This window comes from Pelobates fuscus, chromosome 10, assembly GCF_036172605.1.
Source record: "Pelobates fuscus isolate aPelFus1 chromosome 10, aPelFus1.pri, whole genome shotgun sequence".
NCBI classification, from domain to species: Eukaryota; Metazoa; Chordata; class Amphibia; order Anura; family Pelobatidae; genus Pelobates; species Pelobates fuscus.
Genome location: NC_086326.1, coordinates 47,627,028 through 47,652,114, shown reverse-complemented (window position 1 = coordinate 47,652,114; position 25,087 = coordinate 47,627,028). Strand labels below are relative to the sequence as shown.

Genomic DNA, 25,087 nt, shown 5'->3' with positions numbered 1-25,087 from the left:
CTAAAACTACAATATGGGGTACAATGCTGTAACCTAATGTCCTTTTATATTTCATGGCTATTCTTACCAAAAAAACAGTGTCTTCAGAAAACATTTTTTTTTTTAATTTTATCAACATGTTTTTGGTCAGAGTAACCCTTCCTTTATTTGTCCTCCTTCTCCCCCCAAAAAAACAAGTTAAAGAAGATAGCTAAAACTTACCTCCATTCCAGCACAAGGTCAAGTTCTCCCTTCAGTCTGATCTTGCTCGACTGATGTCACTTTCCTTTTGGGAGGAGTACAATTGTCAGGATAGGTGGGCTGAGTGGGAAACATGGAAGGCAGCGGGTGGGACATGCAGTTTTTAGCTGTCTGCACACAGTATGCTGTGTGTGCTGGTATTAGACACTAAATTTGCATAGCGTTCACAATAGCCAGCCTGGAACTCTCGTTCTGGGAAGGTTAATGATGCTGGGCAGGCTAATAACACCCCAATTACTCAGCCAGAGGTGCAGTTACAGAGTTTTGTTGTAAAATCCATGCACCATGACCACTTAAAATCAACAAAGTGGTCAATATGCTTGGAGTAACATTTTTTGTATCTATTCAGTGATGATACTTTCTTTGGATTGCATCATCATTATTAATTTGATCTATTTTAAACTCAACTTTTTTAACAAAAAAAACTTATGGGACTGAAGCTCATAGTACAAGTGACATATTCTGCAAATTGTCACAGATACAACCATCTACTACCTTCCACTAGCCCTCCTGCTTATATCATAAAATATTCTACATTATTTTAAACCTGTAAAACATTTCTGATATGTTACTTTTCAAAATGTATATATAATACAGAATGCACACTACAACAACCACAATTATCAAGTACAAAACTTTAATAAGTAGGTAAATTACAATGAATAACAAAAATATAACTAAGTAACAAAATGAGGCAAACAGTTATCAAGACTAATTTACCCAAATCTTCCGAGCTTCAAGGCAGAAACACAAGTCACCAACTCCCCCCAACGTTTCGGCACCAACTGGTTGCCTTTATCAACCTGTATTATATATGGATCTTTGCATTTAAGCACTTGAGGGAGTGTTTATATGATTTGCGCCTGGCTTTTTGTGACTATTAATTTGTCTTTCCATGTAATTTTGGTTTATATACTTTTCGATATGTATAAATTAGAAAAAAATTGACAAAATAAAGGATCATGGAATAGAATTGCTTCTCATATGCAGTACGGTTTGTCTATTGGTTTAGTGTTAGATGTAAGAATGTGGCACATCCCAGATGTTCTACCGAAGAAGGAGAAAAAATAAATTTAAACTACCGAATCATTCCAAGAGCAAACTAACAGGAGGCAGCTATTTTACATTTCAGACAGCATGTTTTAATATTTGTAGGACTCTATGCACATTTTGAAGACTATAGTCCACAACTCTTATTTACTTTAGTTATTAGACTGTTTCTAAGTCAGTTTTAATATAAAATAGGGTACAGGGTTAATCAATATAATAATTTTTATATTTCACTGTGTACCATTGAATTGGTTCTTTTTTCGTTCAGTATTTGATTTTAATTTTTTTTTTTCGTTATTTGCTTTTGTTAGGTCAAAATTTCTAACAAAAAAAGGAAAATATTTAAACTGGACATTCTTTTCCATTTACCCTGTGGTTTAAGATCCTATTCAATATGCTGTGCAGCTTCTGTTATAGTGCAGCAGAATAATTCATCTTAATTTATTCAGACAGATAGAACTGAACTCTTGGAGAAGACAGAGGAGGCAGAGGAGACAGCGTTAATTACTATAAATAGAAAACTATGAGATTTGTTCTCATACGCTACCAAAAAAATACATTGAATTGGATACTTGAATACAGATAAGGCAAAATGCATAGCACCAATATGCAGCTAGAATTTATATTATATCTACTTGCAGTACTGCCATTATATATATATATATATATATATATATACTTCTTTTATCCAGTTTAGAATCATGTCGAGGTTTAGGTAGTGGTTAGGTTTAAGGGGCTGGTTATATGGCAGTTTTGAGATTTAGCTACGTTCTTTAAGTACTTTTTCTGCAGGTTTAGCCAGTCAGTCAGAATTTTCCTATACTCCACAAGCTATCTATAGCAGTCTTAGCCAACTTGTGAGCAATTCTTTCACGCTGGATAGGGAACCTAGCTTGCAGGTTCAGTTAGTCTGTTTTCATTAATTAGCAATTGTAGGAGGTTTGAGCACCGAGAGATTTAAAGCAAGTGCCTGTGATTGTCCTACCTGTGTTCTATGGTTAACCTTGGGAGAGATTGGGGAGTTTATGTACTGTTTGGTACCAGCTTATGGTAGGATCTGATAAGATCCACTTCCTAATATTCATATTACATTTTTCTTTGCTTATTATCTCTATACATTATCCAGCTCACTCCTAACTGTCACTGTTTTGCTACCTAGTTAGAAGGAATGTTACTTTGATACAATAGTTGAAACAATTCTAATGTTCTTGATTTAAATAGTAATCTTCACAGGGTCTTCACACAGAGGTACATTCCAATAATTTGTATCTTCTATAGAGGTGGTTAAATTAATACCCTTTCTTTTAGACATTTAGTAGAGATACCACCCAACACTTATCCTAGCACCTAATAAAGGACATTTCAAAGAATACTCAAATTGCTTGTGTGATGGTATTGTCTTTTAGATATTTTTCTTTGATTCTAACATTTCTACAAATATATCTATATTAATTTTAGTTGTCATTTTGGGATTTTCTGATTTTGCTTTTTTCACTCTTACTTTATCCGCTCTATTTTTAAAGGGTTAATCCAACACTTGTGGTTCTTTTTTTGGAACATAATTTGCAGGTCTTCTAACATTCATCTTCTAAAATAAAAAAATAAAAATAATGTTTTTTTCCTGTTGCCATGTAAAAAAAAAGAAAGCCACATTATTGTCTTTGGATGTCCCATACCAAGCATTTTCACTGTTGGGGATAAAACATGCTTTACTCGTCCTTGTATTACTTCTGGATATTATGAAAACAATTTTCAAATTATAAGAGCTACTCTAAATCAATTTTTCAAAATTCCCATTTGTATCAGTATATGCATGGGGTATTATACAAACTAATTATTAGACATTACAACTAAACACATTGGCAAAATTGAAAACCTTGTAATTTCAGTTTAGGAACATTCAGAAACATTAGAATAAGCGACACGATGCCGTGTTAAAAGAGAATCTAAAAATAGTGTTGTTGGAAATGTGATGTTCTATTTTAATTTAAATATTTAATAATATTAATATTAATCAATTAATATTCAATTAATGTTTCTAACATTGTATATTAAATGCTGATTCCCCATATGTTTACATGATGTTCCCAAGTGTTATTGGATGTTTCTGAAACCCTTTTTGGAGACACCATTGATATCTATTTGGTACAAAAATAATTATTTGTGAATATCATTATGTATTTAATCTGTTGGCAGACCATAGAACACAATTACAATACTTTTATGATAGATTAGCTAGAGACCAGAGAATGTTAGTCCTCAAAATGTCTCTCCTTTCCCTCACTTATGTCTAATGACTGAGACATTACTAACCATTGTCTATGTCAGAGGTAGGGAACCAATGGCACTCCAGATGTTGAGAACTACATCTCCTATAAAGCTCTCACAGCCATAATGCTGGCAAAGCATCATGGGATATCTAGTCCACAAAATCCGGAGTGCCAAAGGTTGCCTAGCACTGGTCTAGGGAACCAGCAGGCCCCCTATTTACCAGGCGGTCCTTCATACTGTGTTGCTTATTAACACATCTATATGACGTGGGTGAGCTGTTACTAATTAATTAGCAGGAGTCCTATTCAATTGTACTTGTGATGTCAGGATTTACAGCTTCCTTATTTCAGCTGTTTTATAGAAAAGGCTCATTTATATATCTCTATATTCATGTGCCAAGAATTTAGTCCATCCATTCCCAGACTGTCTCTTCAAGGAAAATGGCAGCATTCACTAAAAATTCACCAATGTGGTTGCCACAGTTATTCTTGCTACATATATTACATCCAGTAATGACATACCATATATTGTGAATACTACATATATTGTATGTTAGATTCAGATCTCCTATATGTTGATTTCACCCTCTCTGGTGGACAAGAAAACTTTTGTAATGCCATGGAGTAATCCCATTACTGATTTCTACACAATTGGATGCCATATAGGACATTATCTAGCTTGAAGTAGTGCAGTTTTAGGATAAACACAAGCATAAAACAAGCAACATCATTTGTGATCCTATAGACCTGCATTCACAACAGTAATATATATAAAAAAAGCTCAGACAAAGACATAGGGCAAAATATAAAAAAGACAATACAATAATTCAAAATAAAGCTTATCAAAACTGTTTAAGCCACAGCCTTTAGATTGCCTAAAAAAATCAATAACTAACTAATATTTTATGACATATTTAATTTTATACATTTAGTCCTCAAAGGATCTAAGTTTCCGATATCTATAGTCCTTACCATAAAAAATATTGACACACACAAAAATCTTTAGGTGAAATGGCGCTAAGCAATATGCACATAAAATCCCAGTGCGTCTAAAAACCAAACCCGTGTTTTAGTCACCTAAAAACACTTACATATGCAATTTTAGACAAAAGAAAAGGAGTTTCTGCGCACACTTTGGATATTTGGATATTTGATGTACTCTTCAAAATAAACAGCTTTCATAGGGCAATATATAAAATCCCAATATTCTTAGAGCAAATAAATAGAAGCACTCACACTTTAGAGAGCCATATCAGTCGGCTCTCTACTTTAAAGGCACATCAGATGATCTTTGTAAAGTGATCTGTGCAGATAGGTCCCACCAAAAACGGACAGCAAATTTCGTTTTTGTGAGATAATGTAGCTGTTTCAAGAACTTCAAAACCAACAGATGGCACTCCACAGTCGAATCCACGCAGTTGGTCCAATGTATCTCTTGATACAGCAATGCTCACTCCCTGCCACTGTAGTAATTAAAATATGAAAAGCCTGTCAGCAACAGGTGAAACAGGATTTGTGAGGCAGTTAGATTCCTCTGGCTGGGACTACAACTTGTTTGTGTGACGTCACCTCTAGGTAACTAGTTTCGCTTCCTACATTGACCCGTGTCTGTGTCATTCCAGTTTGCAAGAAGAGGAGGAAGCGACCACATCCAACAAGTGGCACAGCAGGTCTCACTACAGGGAAGGCGAACTGGTGTCACCTGAAATCTATCTCTAACAAAGGGGGTCCAAGTGATCCTTAGCTTTCTCTTTGGAGAGGACACTGGATAGTATCCAGAAAAGCAGGTGAATTCTGAGAAGGAAACAGGTTCCTTTCTCCTTCCCTATGGTTTACTCGATGATCCAACGTGTGATGAGCTGTGATTGGACCAACTGCGTGGATTCGACTGTGGAGTGCCATCTGTTGGTTTTGAAGTTCTTGAAACAGCTACATTATCTCAGAAAAACAAAATTTGCTGTCCGTTTCTGGTGGGACCTATCTGCACAGATCACTTTACAAAGATCATCTGATGTGCCTTTAAAGTAGAGAGCCGACTGATATGGCTCTCTAAAGTGTGAGTGCTTCTATTTATTTGCTCTAAGCATATTGGGATTTTATATATTGCCCTATGAAAGCTGTTTATTTTGCAGAGTACATCAAATATCCAAATATCCAAAGTGTGCGCAGAAACTCCTTGTCTTTTGTCTAAAATAAAAAATATTGAACAGCTCTAGTTTAAATCCAAGAAAAAGTTGTCAAGTTTCTACTCTATACTGCAATGAAAATGTTGACATATAGTGATCCGTAGACACAAAGCAATCCATTTTACATATATTCAAACTTATGATATGTTTGTTTTTCTTAAGGCTATCAAAAATTCACCCTGTCGATTAGCAGAAAATGCTTTAAAGTTTACAGGCTCTATTAAATGTAAAAATCTGTACAGAAAATAACGGTTCTAATAACATCGAGAATACATTATAGTACAACAGTGTCTGTATAGTAGTGTGAAACTAAAAACAAACATAAACTGAATGAAGTCAAGATACATTTCTTTGAAGAGAAGAACTGAAAACTAGCTACTTACCCAACAAAGAAATAGTGGAAACCATTCCGAAATGCCTTTAGTTTTTTAGAAACCGAATAAAAAAAACCTCATTATATGGTAATTCAAGTTGATACTTTATATCTCATCTCATGTTATATTCATTGCATCATTATTTATTTAGAAACTTTCTTACAGCCCTCTGCAAGTAGCCACAGACTCGTTGATGGGTAATGTTACTAGCTCCAAAAAATGTAAACCAAAAAAAATTGCAACAAATTGTCCATTAGGAATTACTTTAGAAACAGTCTTCTATGCAATACACAGAAAGTTAATTTTCACATAGATGAATTGTTTAAATAAGACATTTAACCTTTTTAACATTCTATAATTGAGATTTTTGGAGCAACGATCTGCTAAACGACAAGTCAGTGCCTAAGTGACCTTCTTTTTTGGATAGTTTACTTTATTACAGATAAAAAGGCTGTTAAATAACTTACCCGGGAAATGAGAAGCTATAAACGGGACCTTGATTGGTGACATAGTCAGCATATGGCATGGTGGAACAGATGCTGAGGACAGACCCTGAGATGCTTCTGAATCTACTCCCATTAATACTGTTGGAGGTGCAGTCATTGAACCAGTAATTGCAATCGCTTGGCTGTTTCCAGTTGGCTTAATGCCACTCGGGCAATTACCTGTGAAAATGTTAACACACATCATTTTGGCAAATATCACTTATAAATCTATACTAAATAGATAGACTTGATTTTACCAAAACAGACATTAAACATGATTTTATAAAAATTGTGTATGCTTCTGAAAATATCATTATATTCACTTACTATTTATCAGGTAACAGAAGAAATTAATTTATTACCATCATTGAAAACACAGATACAACTGTACAAATAATAACTCCCTTTGGAAAAATTAACTTAAAGCAACATAGCAGTTATTTTGTCTCATTAGACTACTTATTTGCTTTAAAATTAGTTTTAGATATGTTGCTCTTGTTAGACATAAAATTAGTTTTTGCAAAATCATCTTTTTTCATTACTTGGCCAGCGTTCATAAATTAACCAGTTTTATCATCTTAAAGTGCACGCGTATAAAGGCATAAATCATCTCCCATTAAGTGGTTTTGGGGTATAGATCATGCCTCTGCTGTTTCACTGCTCATTTGTAAGCTTAAAGTTAAATCAATTTTTTTTCTTATACAGTCCTAGCTACACCTCCTATGGCTGTCACTCACAGAACCTCCTAACAAAGTTCCTGAAAGAAAGATCTAATTTTTAAACTCTCCTTACTGCACAGTATATTTAAGCTGTTAATAGTTCTCCTATAGTTTATGCTGTACGTCATTTCAGAATTAATATCCACACTATTCCTTGTCCTCTTCTTGATTCTGTCATTAATTGTGACAAGGGATTTTGTTCTCTTGCGTTCTTTAACACTGTTACTCCTCTGCGCAATTTTCTGGAGACAGCCGTGCTTGAACAGCAGTGACATGCTGAGACCGTCAGCTTACATTCTCAGTGTATCAATGGCTGCCCATGGTGAGTGTCTGGGGGACTCTAGTTAAGTGTTATGCCATTCAAAACTCATTTAAAACTGAGTGGTAAGAAGATGTTGGTGGACTTCGGGCACTATAACCACTACATTATAAGTTATCATGGTGTCTGGGATGTTTAGTTAAATAGCCTAAAATTGACATTAGAGCAAACAATTACCATTAGGTTTCTAATCTCCAGACCCATGTTTTTCCACCTAGTGTTAATAACATCCACCCCATTAGATTCTGGACCACTTGTAAGCATTAATTTGTTAGCAACATGAACATAAAGACACACTTTCTAAGTTGAGGAAAATGCACGCGCAGTTAACTTGTGATCAGTCTTAGCATAGATGAATGAGAAATCTGCAAATTCTGATGTTAAAATAATGTGAATTGTTAATTCGAAGGACATACAATTAGATAAAGATTTTTTTAACTCAGCTTTCTGTTTTTTTGGTTTTCTTTTTATTGATGGTATATATGCTTTTTAAACTTATATGTAATGACATATACATAATGTGTATTTTTTCTCTACAGAAAGATTGTTTAACATTTCTAATTTCTGTATAAACGAGGCTAAAATGTTTGTCAACCACAAATAGCCATTCACAAAAAGGAAGATTTTGTAGTTGCAAACAGCCACTAGTGACTAACAGCATCAACAACAATTTTAACAATTATCAGCTTGTCATTAGCACCTAAAGGGACACTATAGTCACCAAAACAACTTTAACTTAATAAAGCAGTTTTGGTGTGTAGTTCATGCCTCTGAAGTCTCACTGCTCAATTCTCTGCCATTTATGAGTTACATAGGGTTGCATAAACAAAACCTTGGCGTCATACTTGATTCTGGCCTCACCTTTGAGCCTTACATCCAGTATGTTGCCAAATCCTGTAGATTCCATCTTAAAAACATAGCCCGCATCCGCCCCTTTCTTACGCAAGATGCTACCAAGGAGCTTGTCCATGCTCTAGTAATTTCCCGCATGGATTATTGTAACCCTCTCCTAATTGGTCTTCCCAAATCTGTATTGCCCAGCTACAGTCTGTAATGAATGCTGCCGCCAGACTGATTTCCTCTCTAGTCGGTCCTCTCACATCTCACCCCTCTGTCAGTCCTTACATTGGCTTCCTTTGTCCTATAGGAGTCAATTTAAAGTGCTAACTCATACCTATAAAGCACTGAACAATTCTAGCCCCTCTTATATCTCATCACAGATCCATAGGTATGCCCCTTCTTGGTCTCTCCGCTCTGCCCGCTGCTCGCAACCAAACGGCCAACTCACGCTTACAGGACTTCTCTTGGGCGGCTCCCTTCCTATGGAATAGCCTGCCTACCACCATAAGACTCTTCCCTAGTCTTTAATCATTTAAGAAGTGCCTTAAAACCCATCTCTTTAGGAAAGCTTATGGCCTCCCAGAGTAACCTCTACGTCACATATCTCTTGCTCTCTCCTAAAAAGCAGCACTTTACTCTTTCCTCCAGCTCTGCTTCACTGTCACCTTATTTGATTGCTGTTTCCTGTCCTGATGTGTTTTATACCCCACCTCCTATAGACTGTAAGCTTGTTTGAGCAGGATCCTCTTCAACCTATCGTTCCTGTAAGTTTTCTTGTAATTGTCCTATTTATAGTTAAATCCCCCCATAATATTGTAAAGCGCTGCGGAATCCGTTGGCGCTATATAAATGGCAATAATAATAATAATAATAATAATTTAACTACTAAATGGCAGAGAATTTATCAGTGAGACTGCAGGAACACGATCTATACATCAAAACCGCTTCTTTAAGCCAAAGTTGCTTTGATGACTATAGTGTCTCTTAAACAAAATCATAAGACATGAGTCATACTGCAGTTTTAGTCAGGAATTGTATACTTCTGATCTACTGAACATAACATCTACCCCACCCCCTCCAAAAAAAGTATAATGGCTGGCTGTCTGACTTGCAATTTCATTGGGGAAATTAGTAAAAAAAATAAATAAACAGCAAATGTTTTGACACATATTCAGAACTTTCCTACTAACACTGAGGGTGTAGCAATAAGGCGCAAGAAAGCTTTTTGCAGTCTCATTTATTTATTCAATTTCACAGCCTGAGAGATAAGGGTGTAATAGAATATGTGTGGTCCTGGACTCCCTACTAGCCAATAGAGTGCTTAGATTTCCTCTGACCCTATCACTCTATGGGAAGTGGAGTCAGAGTAGATATAATAAGTGGAGGTTAATCAGTTTTGTTTGTTATTGCCCCATATTGCATGTTTTAAGATGGAAGGTTCAGGGTAAAAAGAGTGACCATGAGTGGGGAACTAGTAATCACATTTATGGAAATATGGTCAACAGGAGCACAATTTTATTTAGAAAGATTAAGCAATCAAAATGGGAGCTGGCCATTGCAATTAATTTTGACACAAACAGCCTATCAAAAAACCTCTGTCATTTAGATGGGTCTACAAAGAATGCAAATAGCAGAATTGTAAAAAGCACTTCATCATGTAAATGAGAAATGTAAGGTATAGAAGTGACCATCCATCCCTTAAACCCTTTTAGTTGTGGATTTAGTCGATGCATTTGTAAAATTGTCTTAATTGATTAACAAAGCTGTGATTATATGAACCTTGAAGAATAGCAATTTGTCGATGTTACAATTTGAGGGACCATCAGCTCCAAGTGTGCATGTGTAACACATGATAGATAAAAATATAATTTGGACACATTAATTGAAACAGCCTATGGAACAATATGTGCAATGCGCCTTTTGTAAGTCAGCCTTGGACTAAGTTCAAATTATATTCATTTATTATCAAATATTTGCAACTGCTGAAATATGTAAATAATGTGGAATTTATTTCCCAAAAATAGACTATTGATCAACTGTTGTGATGTTACTTTGCAAGAAATATTCTTTGTTCCACTGCCTCGAGTGGAGGGCATGGAGGGGATGTGAGGCCTACCCTCCCTCTTCGCCCTCCTTCACTTGGGACTTTTACACCCTGTGCACTTTGACCCCACAACTGAGTCGGGGGCCAACAAAACAGGGGGTGGAGGGAAGCCCAAGCACCTGCCGAGGGCAAACACAAAGGGAGACACATGTTTAGGCAACAACACTGCAGTCCCTTCATAAACCCAACACAAAAGACCTCTCCCTGACCCACTTACGCAACTCACAAGAGGCTGACTTTTACCATACCCACACATACAATTGAGACACCAAATTGGGGCTCCCAGAGTGACTAGTCAGACCATGACTCAGCCCCCGAGACCAATGGTTACAATTATTTATGTTACTGTATAATTTGTGTTTTAATATATTTTGTATATACAATATGTTTTGAACGACATTGACCTCAGAATAGCAAAACAGCCAAACAACCTCACCACACGATGGAAACCCCATACGCAGACCACCAAACACAGACCATAGGCTACTGAGACATATTAACCTACTGTATTACCAAGGTACCCTGACAACAAACCATATAATTGACTAACAACAGAAACGGCTGAACGCTATAAATGATCTGCCTAATAACAGTTTCCTTTCTGTAAGGCTACCTTTTGATTATGAAAACTCAATAAACACAGGATGTTTAAAAAGAAGAAATATTTTTTGTTAAATACCAAATTATGAAGTTGAGATATTTTTGTTTTAAACAAAATTTAGGTAGGCAAAGTAACCAGATTTAATTAGCATATTGTAAAAAACATTGTGTACACATTTCTGTTTTTAAAGAGAAACTCATCTCAGCTCATATTTTTAATTAGACAGTCGGTATAAATCTTGGCAGCATTTGCAGACAGTAAACATATGGATCTCATGCAGATCATCCACTTGGATATGTGGCATCAAACAACAGATCTATAGCTGTACGTTGGAAAATATTGTGATGGTATTAGGCACAAGAACATATGAATCTCTCTGTGTATCCCAAGCAGATAATGATAGTCACACAGCCTGGTTTTGGAAAGCCTACTGCAGGATACACTCTGCAGAATGAAAACTGTGTAGCAAATCCATTTGAAATGATGTGGAATGTAATGTAGGTCAATAGCGCAATCATGGTAGGTGACAATGTTGATTTCTATAAATTGGCGAGCCACTCTGCCACAGTGTGTGAATATTAATAGATGAAACGATTTGCATATATTACCTGCGGAATGCATTTAAGTACACTAGTAAAAACCTTGTTATACATCCTGTTTTGTTGTTTTGCAGTCATAAGAATTTACCTTACATGTTAATAAAATAAAATGCTAATTTTACAATGTATTTTGTTACAGTCACTGGTAAGCTATGTATGGCCAATGTGTGGAAAGACAGATTTAGATGCAGAACCCTCTTACTACAATTTCTTAAGCTAATTAAAATTAAATGTATATTATTGAACCTCTAATACACATAAATATTTCAAATGAGAAGGAACTGTGTCCTATTTGGTGTATTTGGCTTTAGGTACAGTGTCTACAATTTTTTGTACCAGTACAGCATCTACAATGTCTACAACAAAGTTCCACATTTAGTGCACAGAAAAAGGCTGGATGTATAAACCTTCTAGGCTGCATATCCAAACATATAATGTGTGAGAAAATTGGAGAGAAATATTCAGATGTATGTAGTTTTTAAGTACAATGGAACAATTAGCAACTTGATTTCAATTAAAAAAGATTCATGATTAGAAGTTTAATTTGTAACTATGCAATACAGTTGTTCCCAGGGACCATCAGTAAATTGGGAAGATGAGCTATCTTTAAAATCTGTTACATTGCAAGTGCCCAACTGATCAGATGATAACTCATTAGATGTTCTTTCCATAGAACCTCTTTAAAGGGACAGATCAAAACCAAAACAACTTGATTAATTGAACCTTCAACCATGCAGACAAAAACTGAGAAATGTCTGAGAAATGAAAATGTTGAAATATTGCCATTTCCCCATCTACTAGTAGCTGTTAGAGAGACATCCACTAGGGGCTTCCAACACAAATAGATCCAATAATTGAATTTATATGACACCTGGCATCCAGTGACTTTCTATGAAAAGTATTGGATCCAGTGCTTCTCAGAGATAAACATTGGATTAGAGGATTGCAGTGATTGGCTCAGTATTATCAACAAAATAAACATTTCAAAATAAAAAAATAAAATAAAAAATACAGTTTTTTTTATTTAAAAAGAAACTCCACTGCCCAAATAAAAATAAAATAAAAAAAAACACTATTTAAAAGATATGCCCTCAATGAAAACTTCATGTAATGGTACATTTTTTCACTGGGTCCATCTAAAAACGTTGCAAGCCCTCTGCTTCTTCCCCAGTCCAGATTTTCTGTGGTTGCCAATCATGCAACTCACTTGCAAAGTCATAATATTTTGATACATTGTTATTTTTTTAAATATATTTTTACATATATTTTTATATTTTAATATTTTAAAAATATATATTAAATCATTTTAAAAGCTTAAATATTAAATAGAGCCAATGTTGGCAAAGTTTCTGAATATCAAAAAGTAGCTTGCTGCAACACTCAAACAAAACCTCAAAAAATGATTGTCATGGTATGGTATAGTATCATAATTCTTTTATAATGTGTATCATGTAAAAATCCCATAATTGGACTTCTTTCTATAACTTATATTTCACTTATACGCTCATCCACCAGTTAGTCAGGGTATCTAAGCCTTCAGCTTTCTTATGCACGTTTAAGCTTTTGGAAATGGCTGAAATGGTTACTTAATCAAACCTGTTGGATTTTGATAATGAGCTATCCAGGTTTAATTAAAACTTTATTATGTGTTTCTTGCATATGTTTTGAGTCTAGCCATTTAATAACAGACACCTGTGCTTTTCATTATGACTTTTATGTGTGTTTTATGCATATGTCCGTGGAGTTATTGTCAGACTTCCCATCTTGCTTTTTGTTTGTCAAGATTTAATTATTTTTTTTAGAAACATAGAATGTGACGGCAGACAAGAACCATTCGGCCCATCTAGTCTGCCCAATTTTCTAAATACTTCCATTAGTCCCTGGCCTTATCTTATATCTAGGATAGCCTTATGCCTATCCCACGCATGCTTAAACTCCTTTACTGTGTTAACCTCTAACACTTCAGCTGGAAGGCTATTCCATGCATCCACTACCCTCTCAGTAAAGTAATACTGCCTGATATTATTTTTAAACCTTTGCCCCTCTAATTTAAGATTATGTCCTCTTCTTGTGAAGGTTTTTCTTCTTTTGTATTTTGAATTTTGATTTGATTTTCTGTCTCTAGAGATTTGACACTATAAAATTCGTATCAATAATGTACTAAAATGTTCTGTGAAGTAAACTTATCGGCATACTTGGCACTATGCATTATAATTATAACCCTATTTATGTACCTGTTCCTTTAAATCTCAAAGCTAGTGATCCTTGAACAGGTGACTTTTCAGCCTAAAACAAATTCACATGACCTTTGTACACAGACGTCTACATATTTAACACTAATATAAACACTTAACATTAAAAACAGGCTTACAAAAAAAAAAAAGCAGAAAGGATAAATGAAGTCATGAAAAAGCTAACTACATTCCCACATTAATTATTAAATAGATCAATTTCAATATCGGAAACAGTTTTGAAAACTCATGAACAGCTTGGCCTTGATTTAATATTGTTGGATAAGCTTTCCAAATGATTAAAAATTTTGGATAAACTGTTAAAATTATTTTTGAACATATTAATTTCTCAAATATACATTTGGCTTCCCAACTCTTTCTGAGTTCTGTTTTAAAGCAATTGTATACAGCAGACATGGAACTCCGTGGAATCCATGCATAAAGTGAAATAATGATGCAAAAAGATGGGTCTGTGTTTAACTCATTTGCATATACCCACCTATAACCATTTGGGTGCAAATGTGAGTTTTCTGTGGGAAAAGCTAGTCGTATGACTTCCCTGGTGTGTGCAGATCTGTGATTAACAATATACATGCTGTTCTATATATATAAAATTAAATATTACAAAACTAAAATATTTTTAACTAGGTTAAATAATCTTAAATGTTTATTCAAAAATACAAAATCATTTGGAAAGCTTATGCCACAATATTAAATAAAGGCATTTGTTCTTAAAGAGGAGCATGTTTTTTTTTTTGTTTGGTTTTTTAAATATATTCAAACGTTAAATATGTGTTGTATATATTTGTTTCATTACATCCAGCGCGACCTTCACAACTACTCACTCAAGAACACAAGAACCTTTGTCTAAGGCAGAATGCCTCCTATAATCTTGTTAGCTCTCAGGCATATGCATGAAAGAAGAGATAACACCGAGGAACATTCTTATAATGAAAATGATTATCGCTGGATAGAATAGAAAAAAATCCTTGTTAGTTATATGTCTCTAATTTAGGTTTTGCTGAAAACAGCCTCTACCTCCTTCAAACAACTTCTGTAAGGAGGAAAATCAGAGTATAAAAGAATCTCTTCCAGTAATTGACCATCTTGAAGTTACTGAAAACTTCCACTTAGGTCCATTCTTGAGCCATGTGGTATAATGGTACATTAGGCCTCAATAATGGACCCATTGGGGTCTTGAAAGCTTGCACTATTAATGTAATTTGTTGATTGAGAAAAGTATTATCCTTGCCCCTTTTATCACGTTTCTTGCTACCATTTACTAACTACAGCTACAGAAAGTGATGCACTTGGCACAAATAGAAAAATAATGCAGAGTTTCTACTCAGAACCAATCATTAGCTTCTTCAATATTCATCACTCACAGTAAATGAGTATAGGTATATTGGTTCCCCCAGCCAACTGTATTATTGTGGACAGTGGCACCTTCATTTCTAAAACAGAACCACTGAGCATCCAATAGTTGCTCTTAGATGAAGCTAAACCAGAAATATACCACTATCTCTAGGTAAACGTCTAAAAAAGCATACATTTTTGTTATGGTTAAGGACTTGTAGGTTCTGAACATATATATATATATGCATATAAGCCTCATATATATATATATATATATATATATATATATATATGAGGCTTATATGCATTTATTCCTCTGAGCTACAGGAAGTCACTTTAATCGTGATACTCTTTGAGAAGTTCAATTCCAGTATTCCAGCTGCCATTATCTTAGATTGAAAGCACACAGTCAAGAAGAATATGTCAAAGGTCAGAGCTGCGGCAAGGAAACCAGCTCCATTTGTGAAAGTCTGTGAAATTGTAAAATGTTAAATTCCTATATCCAACATCATCCAATAGGGCTCTGCTTATCAACTTACCTAAAAACAACAACTAACAACTCTTAACTCCTTTACTACCAAATGGTCACTTGTGTGTGCATGTTTGGCATTGTATAACTGTGTATGTGTTTAAGAGTATGTCTGGTAGTGAATATCCTTGTGCATCTATGAGTGTATATCTATGTGCATTTGTATTAGTGACTGTGTCTGGAATGCATATCTGTTAGGGACGTGCATGGGCAAAAAATTTGGTTCGTTTCGGTTTGGAAATTCGGGTAAGTAAAAAAATTGATCTGCTTCGGCAATTCGGACCAATGGCATTCAGTTCGGTTCAGCACTTTGGAACTGCCGAATGTCGTCAGTTCAGAACTTCAGCACTTCGAACATTCGTTAGCATCCGAATAATCGAATGGCCTAAAATTCGTACAAAAGGACATTCGGAACGAAACAAATTGCACATGTCTACTTTATATATCCTATATAATAATTGGCTAAGGATGTTTGTCTGATGCAGTCATGTGCAGTGGAGATTGTGCGAGACTGCATGGGACAAACATCCCATGTCAGGCGGCAAGAGAGCAACGTCCTTTAGGGTCCACTGGCAGCCGCGATGTGACACGTACAGGATAAAGACGTCATTGCACAAAAGGAATTAGCTTATTGGTCAAGATTCCTGTCATCATTCACATAATAAATTGTTTTGCCACTTTTGAGAAATCCAAATAACTTTGACACTTTGGAACTTCGGATCTTCCGAACTTCATCATTTCAGCGCTTCGGGACTTCAGTACTTTGGACATTCATAAGCATCCGAATGTCCAAATGGCATGGAATTCGTATGAATGTACATTCAAAACGAAACAAATCACACATGTCTAATATCTGTGTATGAGTGTTTTGGTCTACATCTGTGTCTTTGGGGAAACTGCTTGCAGTATGCAGGGCTGCTGGTGGTTTCGATGTGTGCATTGTATGGTAAAACTGTGTTCTGTGTGTGAGGTGTGACTGTGTGTGCATGAGATTGCTGTGAGAGTGAGTATGAAAGGATAACGGAGACAAAGTGTATGTGACAGGGAAACTGTGACTGTGGCAGGGTAACTGACAGGGTGACTGACAGGGTGAATGTGACAAGGTGACTATATGTGGGGGTGAGTTTAGGGGTGAGTGTGAAAGAGTGACTGTGTGTGTGAGAGGCAAAGTTTGAAAGGCTGCACATGCAGAGATATTTTAGCTATGAAGCAGCAACAGGATTGGCACCTGGTTTCTGTGTCTTTGGGGAAACTGCATGCAGTGTGCAGGGCTGCTGGTGGTTTTGATGTGTGCATTGTATGGTGAAACTGTGTTCTGTGTGTGAGGTGTGACTGTGTGTGTATGAGGATTTCTGTGAGAGCGAGTATGAAAGGATAATGGAGACAAAGTGCATGTGACAGGGAAACTGTGACTGTGGCAAGGTAACTGACAGGGTGACTGACTGAGTGTGTCAAGGTGACTATGTGTGAGGGTGAGTTTAGGGGTGAGTGTGAAAGAGTGACTGTGTGTGTGAGAGGTAAAGTTTGAAAGGCTGCACATGCAGAGATATTTTAGCTATGAAGCAGCAACAGGATTGGCACCTGGTTTCTGTGTCTTTGGGGAAACTGCATGCAGTGTGCAGGGCTGCGGGTGGTTTTGATGTGTGCATTGTATGGTGAAACTGTGTTCTGTGTGTGAGGTGTGACTGTGTGTGTATGAGGATTTCTGTGAGAGCGAGTATGAAAGGATAATGGAGACAAAGTGCATGTGACAGGGAAACTGTGACTGTGGCAGGGTAACTGACAGGGTGACTGACAGGGTGAATGTGACAAGGTGACTATATGTGGGGGTGAGTTTAGGGGTGAGTGTGAAAGAGTGACTGTGTGTGTGAGAGGTAAAGTTTGAAAGGCTGCACATGCAGAGATATTTTAGCTATGAAGCAGCAACAGGATTGGCACCTGGTTTCTGTGTCTTTGGGGAAACTGCATGCAGTGTGCAGGGCTGCGGGTGGTTTTGATGTGTGCATTGTATGGTGAAACTGTGTTCTGTGTGTGAGCTGTGACTGTGTGTGTATGAGGATTTCTGTGAGAGCGAGTATGAAAGGATAATGGAGACAAAGTGCATGTGACAGGGAAACTGTGACTGTGGCAAGGTAACTGACAGGGTGACTGACTGAGTGTGTCAAGGTGACTATGTGTGAGGGTGAGTTTAGGGGTGAGTGTGAAAGAGTGACTGTGTGTGTGAGAGGTAAAGTTTGAAAGGCTGCACATGCAGAGATATTTTTGCTATGAAGCAGCAACAGGATTGGCACCTGGTTTCTGTGTCTTTGGGGAAACTGCTTGCAGTGTGCAGGGCTGCTGGTGTTTTTGATGTGTGCATTGTATGGTGAAACTGTGTTCTGTGTGTGAGGTGTGACTGTGTGTGTATGACGATTTCTGTGAGAGCGAGTATGAAAGGATAATGGAGACAAAGTGCATGTGACAGGGAAACTGTGACTGTGGCAAGGTAACTGACAGGGTGACTGACTGAGTGTGACAAGGTGACTATGTGTGAGGGTGAGTTTAGGGGTGAGTGTGAAAGAGTGACTGTGTGTGTGAGGAGTAAAGTTTGAAAGGCTGCACATATTTAAACTATGAAGGAGTAACTGGATTGGCACCTGGTTTCTGCGACTTCGCAGAAGGAAAATATCATTCAGCCTGCTTCAGAAGAGACCAATGGAAAGAGAGGCAACCATTGCAAATTATTTCACTTTTAATGGAGGAACTGGGGCTGTAGTTTTTACGATGCTTGAAGTAACCTGTTTAGCGGTTGTCTGTTTGATTACCTGTTTACAACTCCTGATTTAAATTTTAGATTCTGTTTGTTATTGTTGCTGAACTTCAGAAGATTACAGGTAATCAGAGATGTGGCTTTTCTTCTGGATAACACTGTGCAACTTTCACAGTGGTTGCTTTAGATGTAGATGGATGTCATTGATTTGTTACCAGTACTGATCGGAATCCAGGTGCAAGAGCTTCTGCTAAACGGATGTTCAGTTAACCTTGTATCCAGTCTTATATTTGTATTTACTCTAAATATTAGCTATCTGTTAAAAAGGAATTATGATGGTAAATTATTTTTTCCAGACCGTGCTAGCTTATTAGTTTTTTTTTCATTCACTGATTCTGGCAGTGAACAAACTATTCAGACTTACACAACACATTGCTTTGGATATTATTTGTTTTAACCTTTCTCGCTTATTTTGCAAGAAACTGAAAAATAGGGCGTTTCAAACTGCACTCTGACTAGTCTCTGAAGAAATGGTACTGAATAATACTGATCAATAGCACAAGATGTATTAACAATAAATGAGACAGACTAACCGCCTATCCCATCAGGTCCAGAAATATTAAACTATAACCATCCCCGCATGACTTATACAATGCACGTTTAACATAATTTAATGTGTTTTCTGTCAGGATCAGACAGAATGTTTAACCACTTAAGGACCAAACTTCTGGAATAAAAGGGAATCATGACATGTCACACATGTCATGTGTCCTTAAGGGGTTAAATCTTTCAATTTCTATCTTTCTTGCAATAAATCCATTCACACATAAGTTATTTTGGTTAAAAAAAAATGTTTAGCTTGCAAATAATTGTAGAATAACAGCATATGTCTATAGATGTTCATGGATACGTAAAATTTAAATTATGTAAGTGTATGCAAATTTAGATTCTAAATTATTTTTCTATTCTTTTCTATTCTTTACAGAAATATTACAATTTCTGAAATTGTAGAATTGACACAGAAATTGAGATGAATTGGTCTGGGTGCCTGTAGTTTATTTTTAACCTGGACTTCCTTCAATACTTAAATTATTATTTATGAAGTCAGTGATCTTGACAAATTTGCATCATATCTTGTCTTGCTACTACATATTCTTAAATTTATAGACATATCTGTTATAAAATTTAATTTTGCTTATGTTTAAAGAGCTTTAACAGGATTCTCACTTGCTTCTATATATTGTTCTCTAAAATACAATACTGTACATGACTCAGCCAATACATACGTTGCACTTAATTAACATTTAAACTCGCCCTGAACATGCAATCTTTACTCTGTGATTGACCTTAACAGGAGACAGTGACTATGTACACAATGTAGTGAACTGTGATTCTGAGAAATTCCAGATACATATCTATGTAACTTTTAAGGTGAGTTTCTGTTATGTGACCGGTTCATTTAAATTTCACATACACGCTCAGTATATACAGAACAACTTTATATTTTGTATCATGGCTCTTGTATTTTCATCACTGGTTTCAATGTACAGTTCTGGAAGGAACTGTTCTGTATCACAGAAATGACAGAAATGCTTGTTTTTAACCTGACACATTTGAGGTTTATTAAAAATAAGGTCATCATGCCCACATACAGTAAGAAGGTTTGTATTCTACTGGCATTTTAGTAGTCAAATACATAAAAGTAAAAAACAAAAAAATATATACACACTAAAGACAACAATATAGAATTTGTAAAACTAAATGTGCTCCCAGGTGTACCTCACAGACCCCCAACAGATAATCAGAAGACAGAAAAGTGGGAAGAAACACCCAGTATATGTATATAAAAAAATTGTGAAACCTGGAAATATGAACCAAGATGCATGCATCAAAACCAGATCTATAATAATAACAAACAAGCCATAGCGTAATACAGTATCATGCTATGGCTTGTTTGTTATTTTTATAGATCTGCGTTTGATCCATGCATTTAGGTTCATATTTCCACGTTGTCCCAATTTTTTTATATACGTATACTGGGTGCGTTTTCCCACTTTTCTTTGTCCAAATACATAGAAGTATTTTACCATTGTTTTTCTAAACTTTAGTACCCTGTCAAGTACATGTACAAAAATATATATTAGCTGTTGGATTTTTTTTTCTCTGAACTTGAGAAGGATCGCAAGACAAAGAATACAATAAATTCTGTAATGCTATATAGCCTGCTTCACTGCATTTACTCACACTGGAAATCACTTGACGTGGCCTTTAAGTATTTAATAGGTCTTATATATAAAAGTCTCTAAAATGTTAGATAAAATAAAAAGCATAAGAAAATTTATATAATAATATCAAGATAGTATTTTAATTATAAATACAATACGTTGGCTTTTCATTTTTCCAATATTCCGTCTATTTAATTTAATAGTAAACTCCTTAAATATTATTTTTGCTGCTTAGAATGGAAATTGATGCAAAACATTCTGAAAGCTTGTATTACTGGCTATTAATTTGGACTAACTCGAATTGTATTAGTGATTTTAACATCATGCCCTTTCCTTTTTAAATCTGCTGTATCATTCCAACATAAATGTAATGTGGTAATGTGTCAGGACTCCCTGTGCTATAATATTGGCAGAATATTAGTTCCCTTTGTACTCTCCTGTGATATATCGGCAAATCATACTGACATGCATGAAATGCTATATATGCTTTTAAATGGGTTGCCCTTTCGAAAGTCATAAAAGCTACTGTTTCTAAATGTTCTATTACAAGTGGAACAAATGGATGTGACTAAAAAAAGTATATTCTAAAAAAAATAGTCTGTACTGTTTACAAAAAGGATACAAATAAATGTATATACACTGAACAAAATTATAAACGCAACACTTTTGTTTTTGCCCCCACATTTCATGAGCTGAACTCAAAGATCATTTTGAATGCACAGAGATTCAGTGATGAGATCCTGAGGCCCAGTGTTGTACCATTCATCCACGACAATTACCTCATGTTGCAGCATGATAATGCACGGCCCAATGTTGCAAGGATCTGTCCACAATTCATGGAAGCTGAAAACATCCCAGTTCTTGCATGGCCAGCATGCTCACTGGACATGTCATCCATTGAACATGTTTGGGATTCTCTGGATCGGCATATACGACAGCGTGTTCCAGGTCCTGCTAATATCCAGTAACTTCGCACAGCCATTGAAGAGGAGTGGACCAGCATTCCAAGGCCACAATCAACAACCTGATCAACTCTATGCGAAGGAGATGTGTTGCACTGCATGAGGCAAATGCTGGTCACACCAGATACTGATTGGTTTTCGGACCCCCACCGGACCACCCTGGACCACCCCGGTCCCCCCAATAAAGTAAAACTGCACATTTTAGAGTGGCCTTTTATTGTGGCCAGCCTCAGGCACACCTGTGCAATAATCATGCTGTCTAATCAGCATCTTGATATGCCACACCTGTGAAGTGGTTGATTTATCTCGGCAAAGGAGAAGTGCTCACTAACACAGAGTAAGACAGATTTGTGAACAATATTTGAGAGAAATAGGCCTTTTTTGTACATAGAAAAAGTCTTAGATCTTTGAGTTCAGCTCATGAAAAATGGGGCCAAAAACAAAAGTGTTGCATTTATAATTTTGTTCAGTGTAGATAGATATTTTTGTTTTTACCTAAGACATCCGAGAGACAGAACAATATGGCAAAGGGACATACATGACATAACATAATGTAATACAATGCTAACCATGAACACAAATAAAATAAATAAATCAAATGTCTACTTGCAAAGTTAGTGTATTGTGACACATCAGCAGAAGCATTCATAGCTCATTAATAGTGATACACTTTATTATTCATGAGTTTGTTTGGCTTTTTCTAACATTTTTTGTTTGTTCATTTATGTTTATATACACAATTTACTCTGTAATGTATCTATTATTTTTTTCTTGACACATACTTTCTCTAGCTTTCTAAAAGAGAATGCTAGCACATAGATCAATGGTTTCAAGCCAAGTCCTCAAGACACACCAAATGTCCTTGGACATTTCCCAGTTCTGCTACAATGGAGATACAGACAAACACCTGACTTCTAGTGTGCTTGGAGGATTGGGTTTGGTACCGCTGCTGGTGATAACCATATCAGTGTACACAGAAAAAAATACAAGTGTATAGCATACAGTATCCCACAAAAGTGGGTATAACCCTCACATTTTTGTAAATATTTTTTTATATCTTTTCATGTGACAACACTGAAGAAATTACACTCTGCTACAACGTAAAGTAGTAAGTGTACAGCCTGTATAACAGTGTACATTTTCTGTCCCCTCAAAATAACTCAACACACAGCTATTAATGTCTAAATCATTGGCAACAAAAGTGAGTACACCCCTAAGTGGAAATGTCCAAATTGGGCCCAATTAACCATTTTCCCTCCCTAGTCTCATGTGACTCATTAGTGTTACAAGGTCTAAGGTCTGAATGGGGAGCAGGTGTGTTAAATTTGGTGGTATTGCTCTCACACTCTCTCATACTGGTCACTGGAAGTTCAACATGGCACCTCATGGCAAAGAACTCTCTGACGATCTGAAGAAAATACATGTTGCTCTATATAAAGATGGCCTAGGCTATAAGAAGATTGCCAAGACCCTGAAACTGAGCTGCAGCATGGTGGACAAGACCATACAGTGGTTTCACAGGATAGGTTCCGCTCAGAACAGGCCTCGCCATGGTCGACCCAAGAAGTTGAGTGCACGTGCTCAGCATCAAATCCAGAGGTTGTCTTTGGGAAATAGATGTATGAGTGCTGCCAGCGTTGATGCAGAGGTTGAAGGTGTGGGGGGTCAGCCTGTCAGTGCTTAGACCATACGCTGCATACTGCATCAAATTGGTCTGCATGGCTGTTGTCCCAGAAGGAAGCCTCTTCAAAAGATAATGCACAAGAAAGCCTGCAAACAATTTGCTGAAGACAAGCTGACTTAGGACATGGATTACAGGAACCATGTCCTGTGGTCCGATGAGACCAAGATAAACTTATTTGGTTCAGATGGTGTCAAGCATGTGTGGTGGTAACCAGGTGAGGAGTACAAAGACAAGTGTGTCTTGCCTACAGTCAAGCATGGTGGTGGGAGTAACCTGGTCTGGGCCTGCATGATTGCTGCCTGCACTGGGGAGCTACAGTTCGTTGAGGGATCCATGAATGCCAACATGTACTGTGACATACTGAAGCAGAGCATGATCCCCTCCCTTCGGAGACTGGGCCGCAGGGCGATATTCCAACATAAAATAGTAGCAAAAAAACCGTGCTATAAAGGCGCTCAAACAATGATGTAATGAAGAACCTAATTTAACTAAGCAGCTCAACACACGTGAAGGTACCTCCAAACCTTAACACAATAACATGCAAAACAGTGGGGTGATGAGAGTAGAAAGGTCACAACAAACAAGACCCAGTGGAGCGCTAAAGAATATAACAACTCACCCTTTTATAAAGGGATGTAAATGTAGGAAAATCTGGAGGGAATGAGATATAATGGAAACGATGGTGTAGTATATATGGACTAGGTGGATTAGGAGAGAAGAGTTATATGATAACAAACTCACATGGTACAGAGCCTGAAAGAGATAGGCTCAAATCATAAGCGCAGGGGTATAATAAAGCAAATACCAGGCTTCTTCAATGGCTGTGTGTCGATCCTCAGATAAAGGGAGAAAGAAGGACAATGGACCAAAGTCCTAGTGTATTATCCTCAACACCAAAATGGATCTGAACAAATACAAAAACTTGCTCACCTTTAAAGGAGCCAATCCGAACTGGGCTCTCAGTTTAATGAACAATGTGCCTTTAAGAGGGCACTACTCTTCTTGTTAGCAGGAAAATGGATGCAGGTCGTGGACTCAAATTAAAAAATAAATTTATTATAAAACACTTACATAAAAATGAAATAAAAAGCTCCCATAAATAAATGGTGCAGAAATGAGTCCTCTTCCGAGACGCGTTTCACCTTGTACAAAAGGCTTTTTCAATCGGTCCACCGATTGAAAAAGCCTTTTGTACAAGGTGAAACGCGTCTCGGAAGAGGACTCATTTCTGCACCATTTATTTATGGGAGCTTTTTATTTCATTTTTATGTAAGTGTTTTATAATAAATTTATTTTTTAATTTGAGTCCACGACCTGCATCCATTTTCCTGCTAACAAGAAGAGTAGTGCCCTCTTAAAGGCACATTGTTCATTAAACTGAGAGCCCAGTTCGGATTGGCTCCTTTAAAGGTGAGCAAGTTTTTGTATTTGTTCAGATCCATTTTGGTGTTGAGGATAATACACTAGGACTTTGGTCCATTGTCCTTCTTTCTCCCTTTATCTGAGGATCGACACACAGCCATTGAAGAAGCCTGGTATTTGCTTTATTATACCCCTGCGCTTA

The 25,087-nt window shown here is 36.5% G+C and overlaps 1 protein-coding gene across 1 annotated transcript in view; it reads right to left on the bottom strand.

The window, feature by feature from the left end:
• The window catches only part of TCERG1L (transcription elongation regulator 1 like), a 173,870-nt gene that overhangs the window by 109,646 nt on the left and 39,137 nt on the right, over positions 1 to 25,087 (bottom strand). The window contains exon 4 of the mRNA XM_063434162.1: positions 6,588 to 6,785. Within this exon, the coding sequence (XP_063290232.1) occupies positions 6,588 to 6,785 (198 nt within the window). The remainder of the gene's footprint in view (positions 1 to 6,587; positions 6,786 to 25,087) is intronic.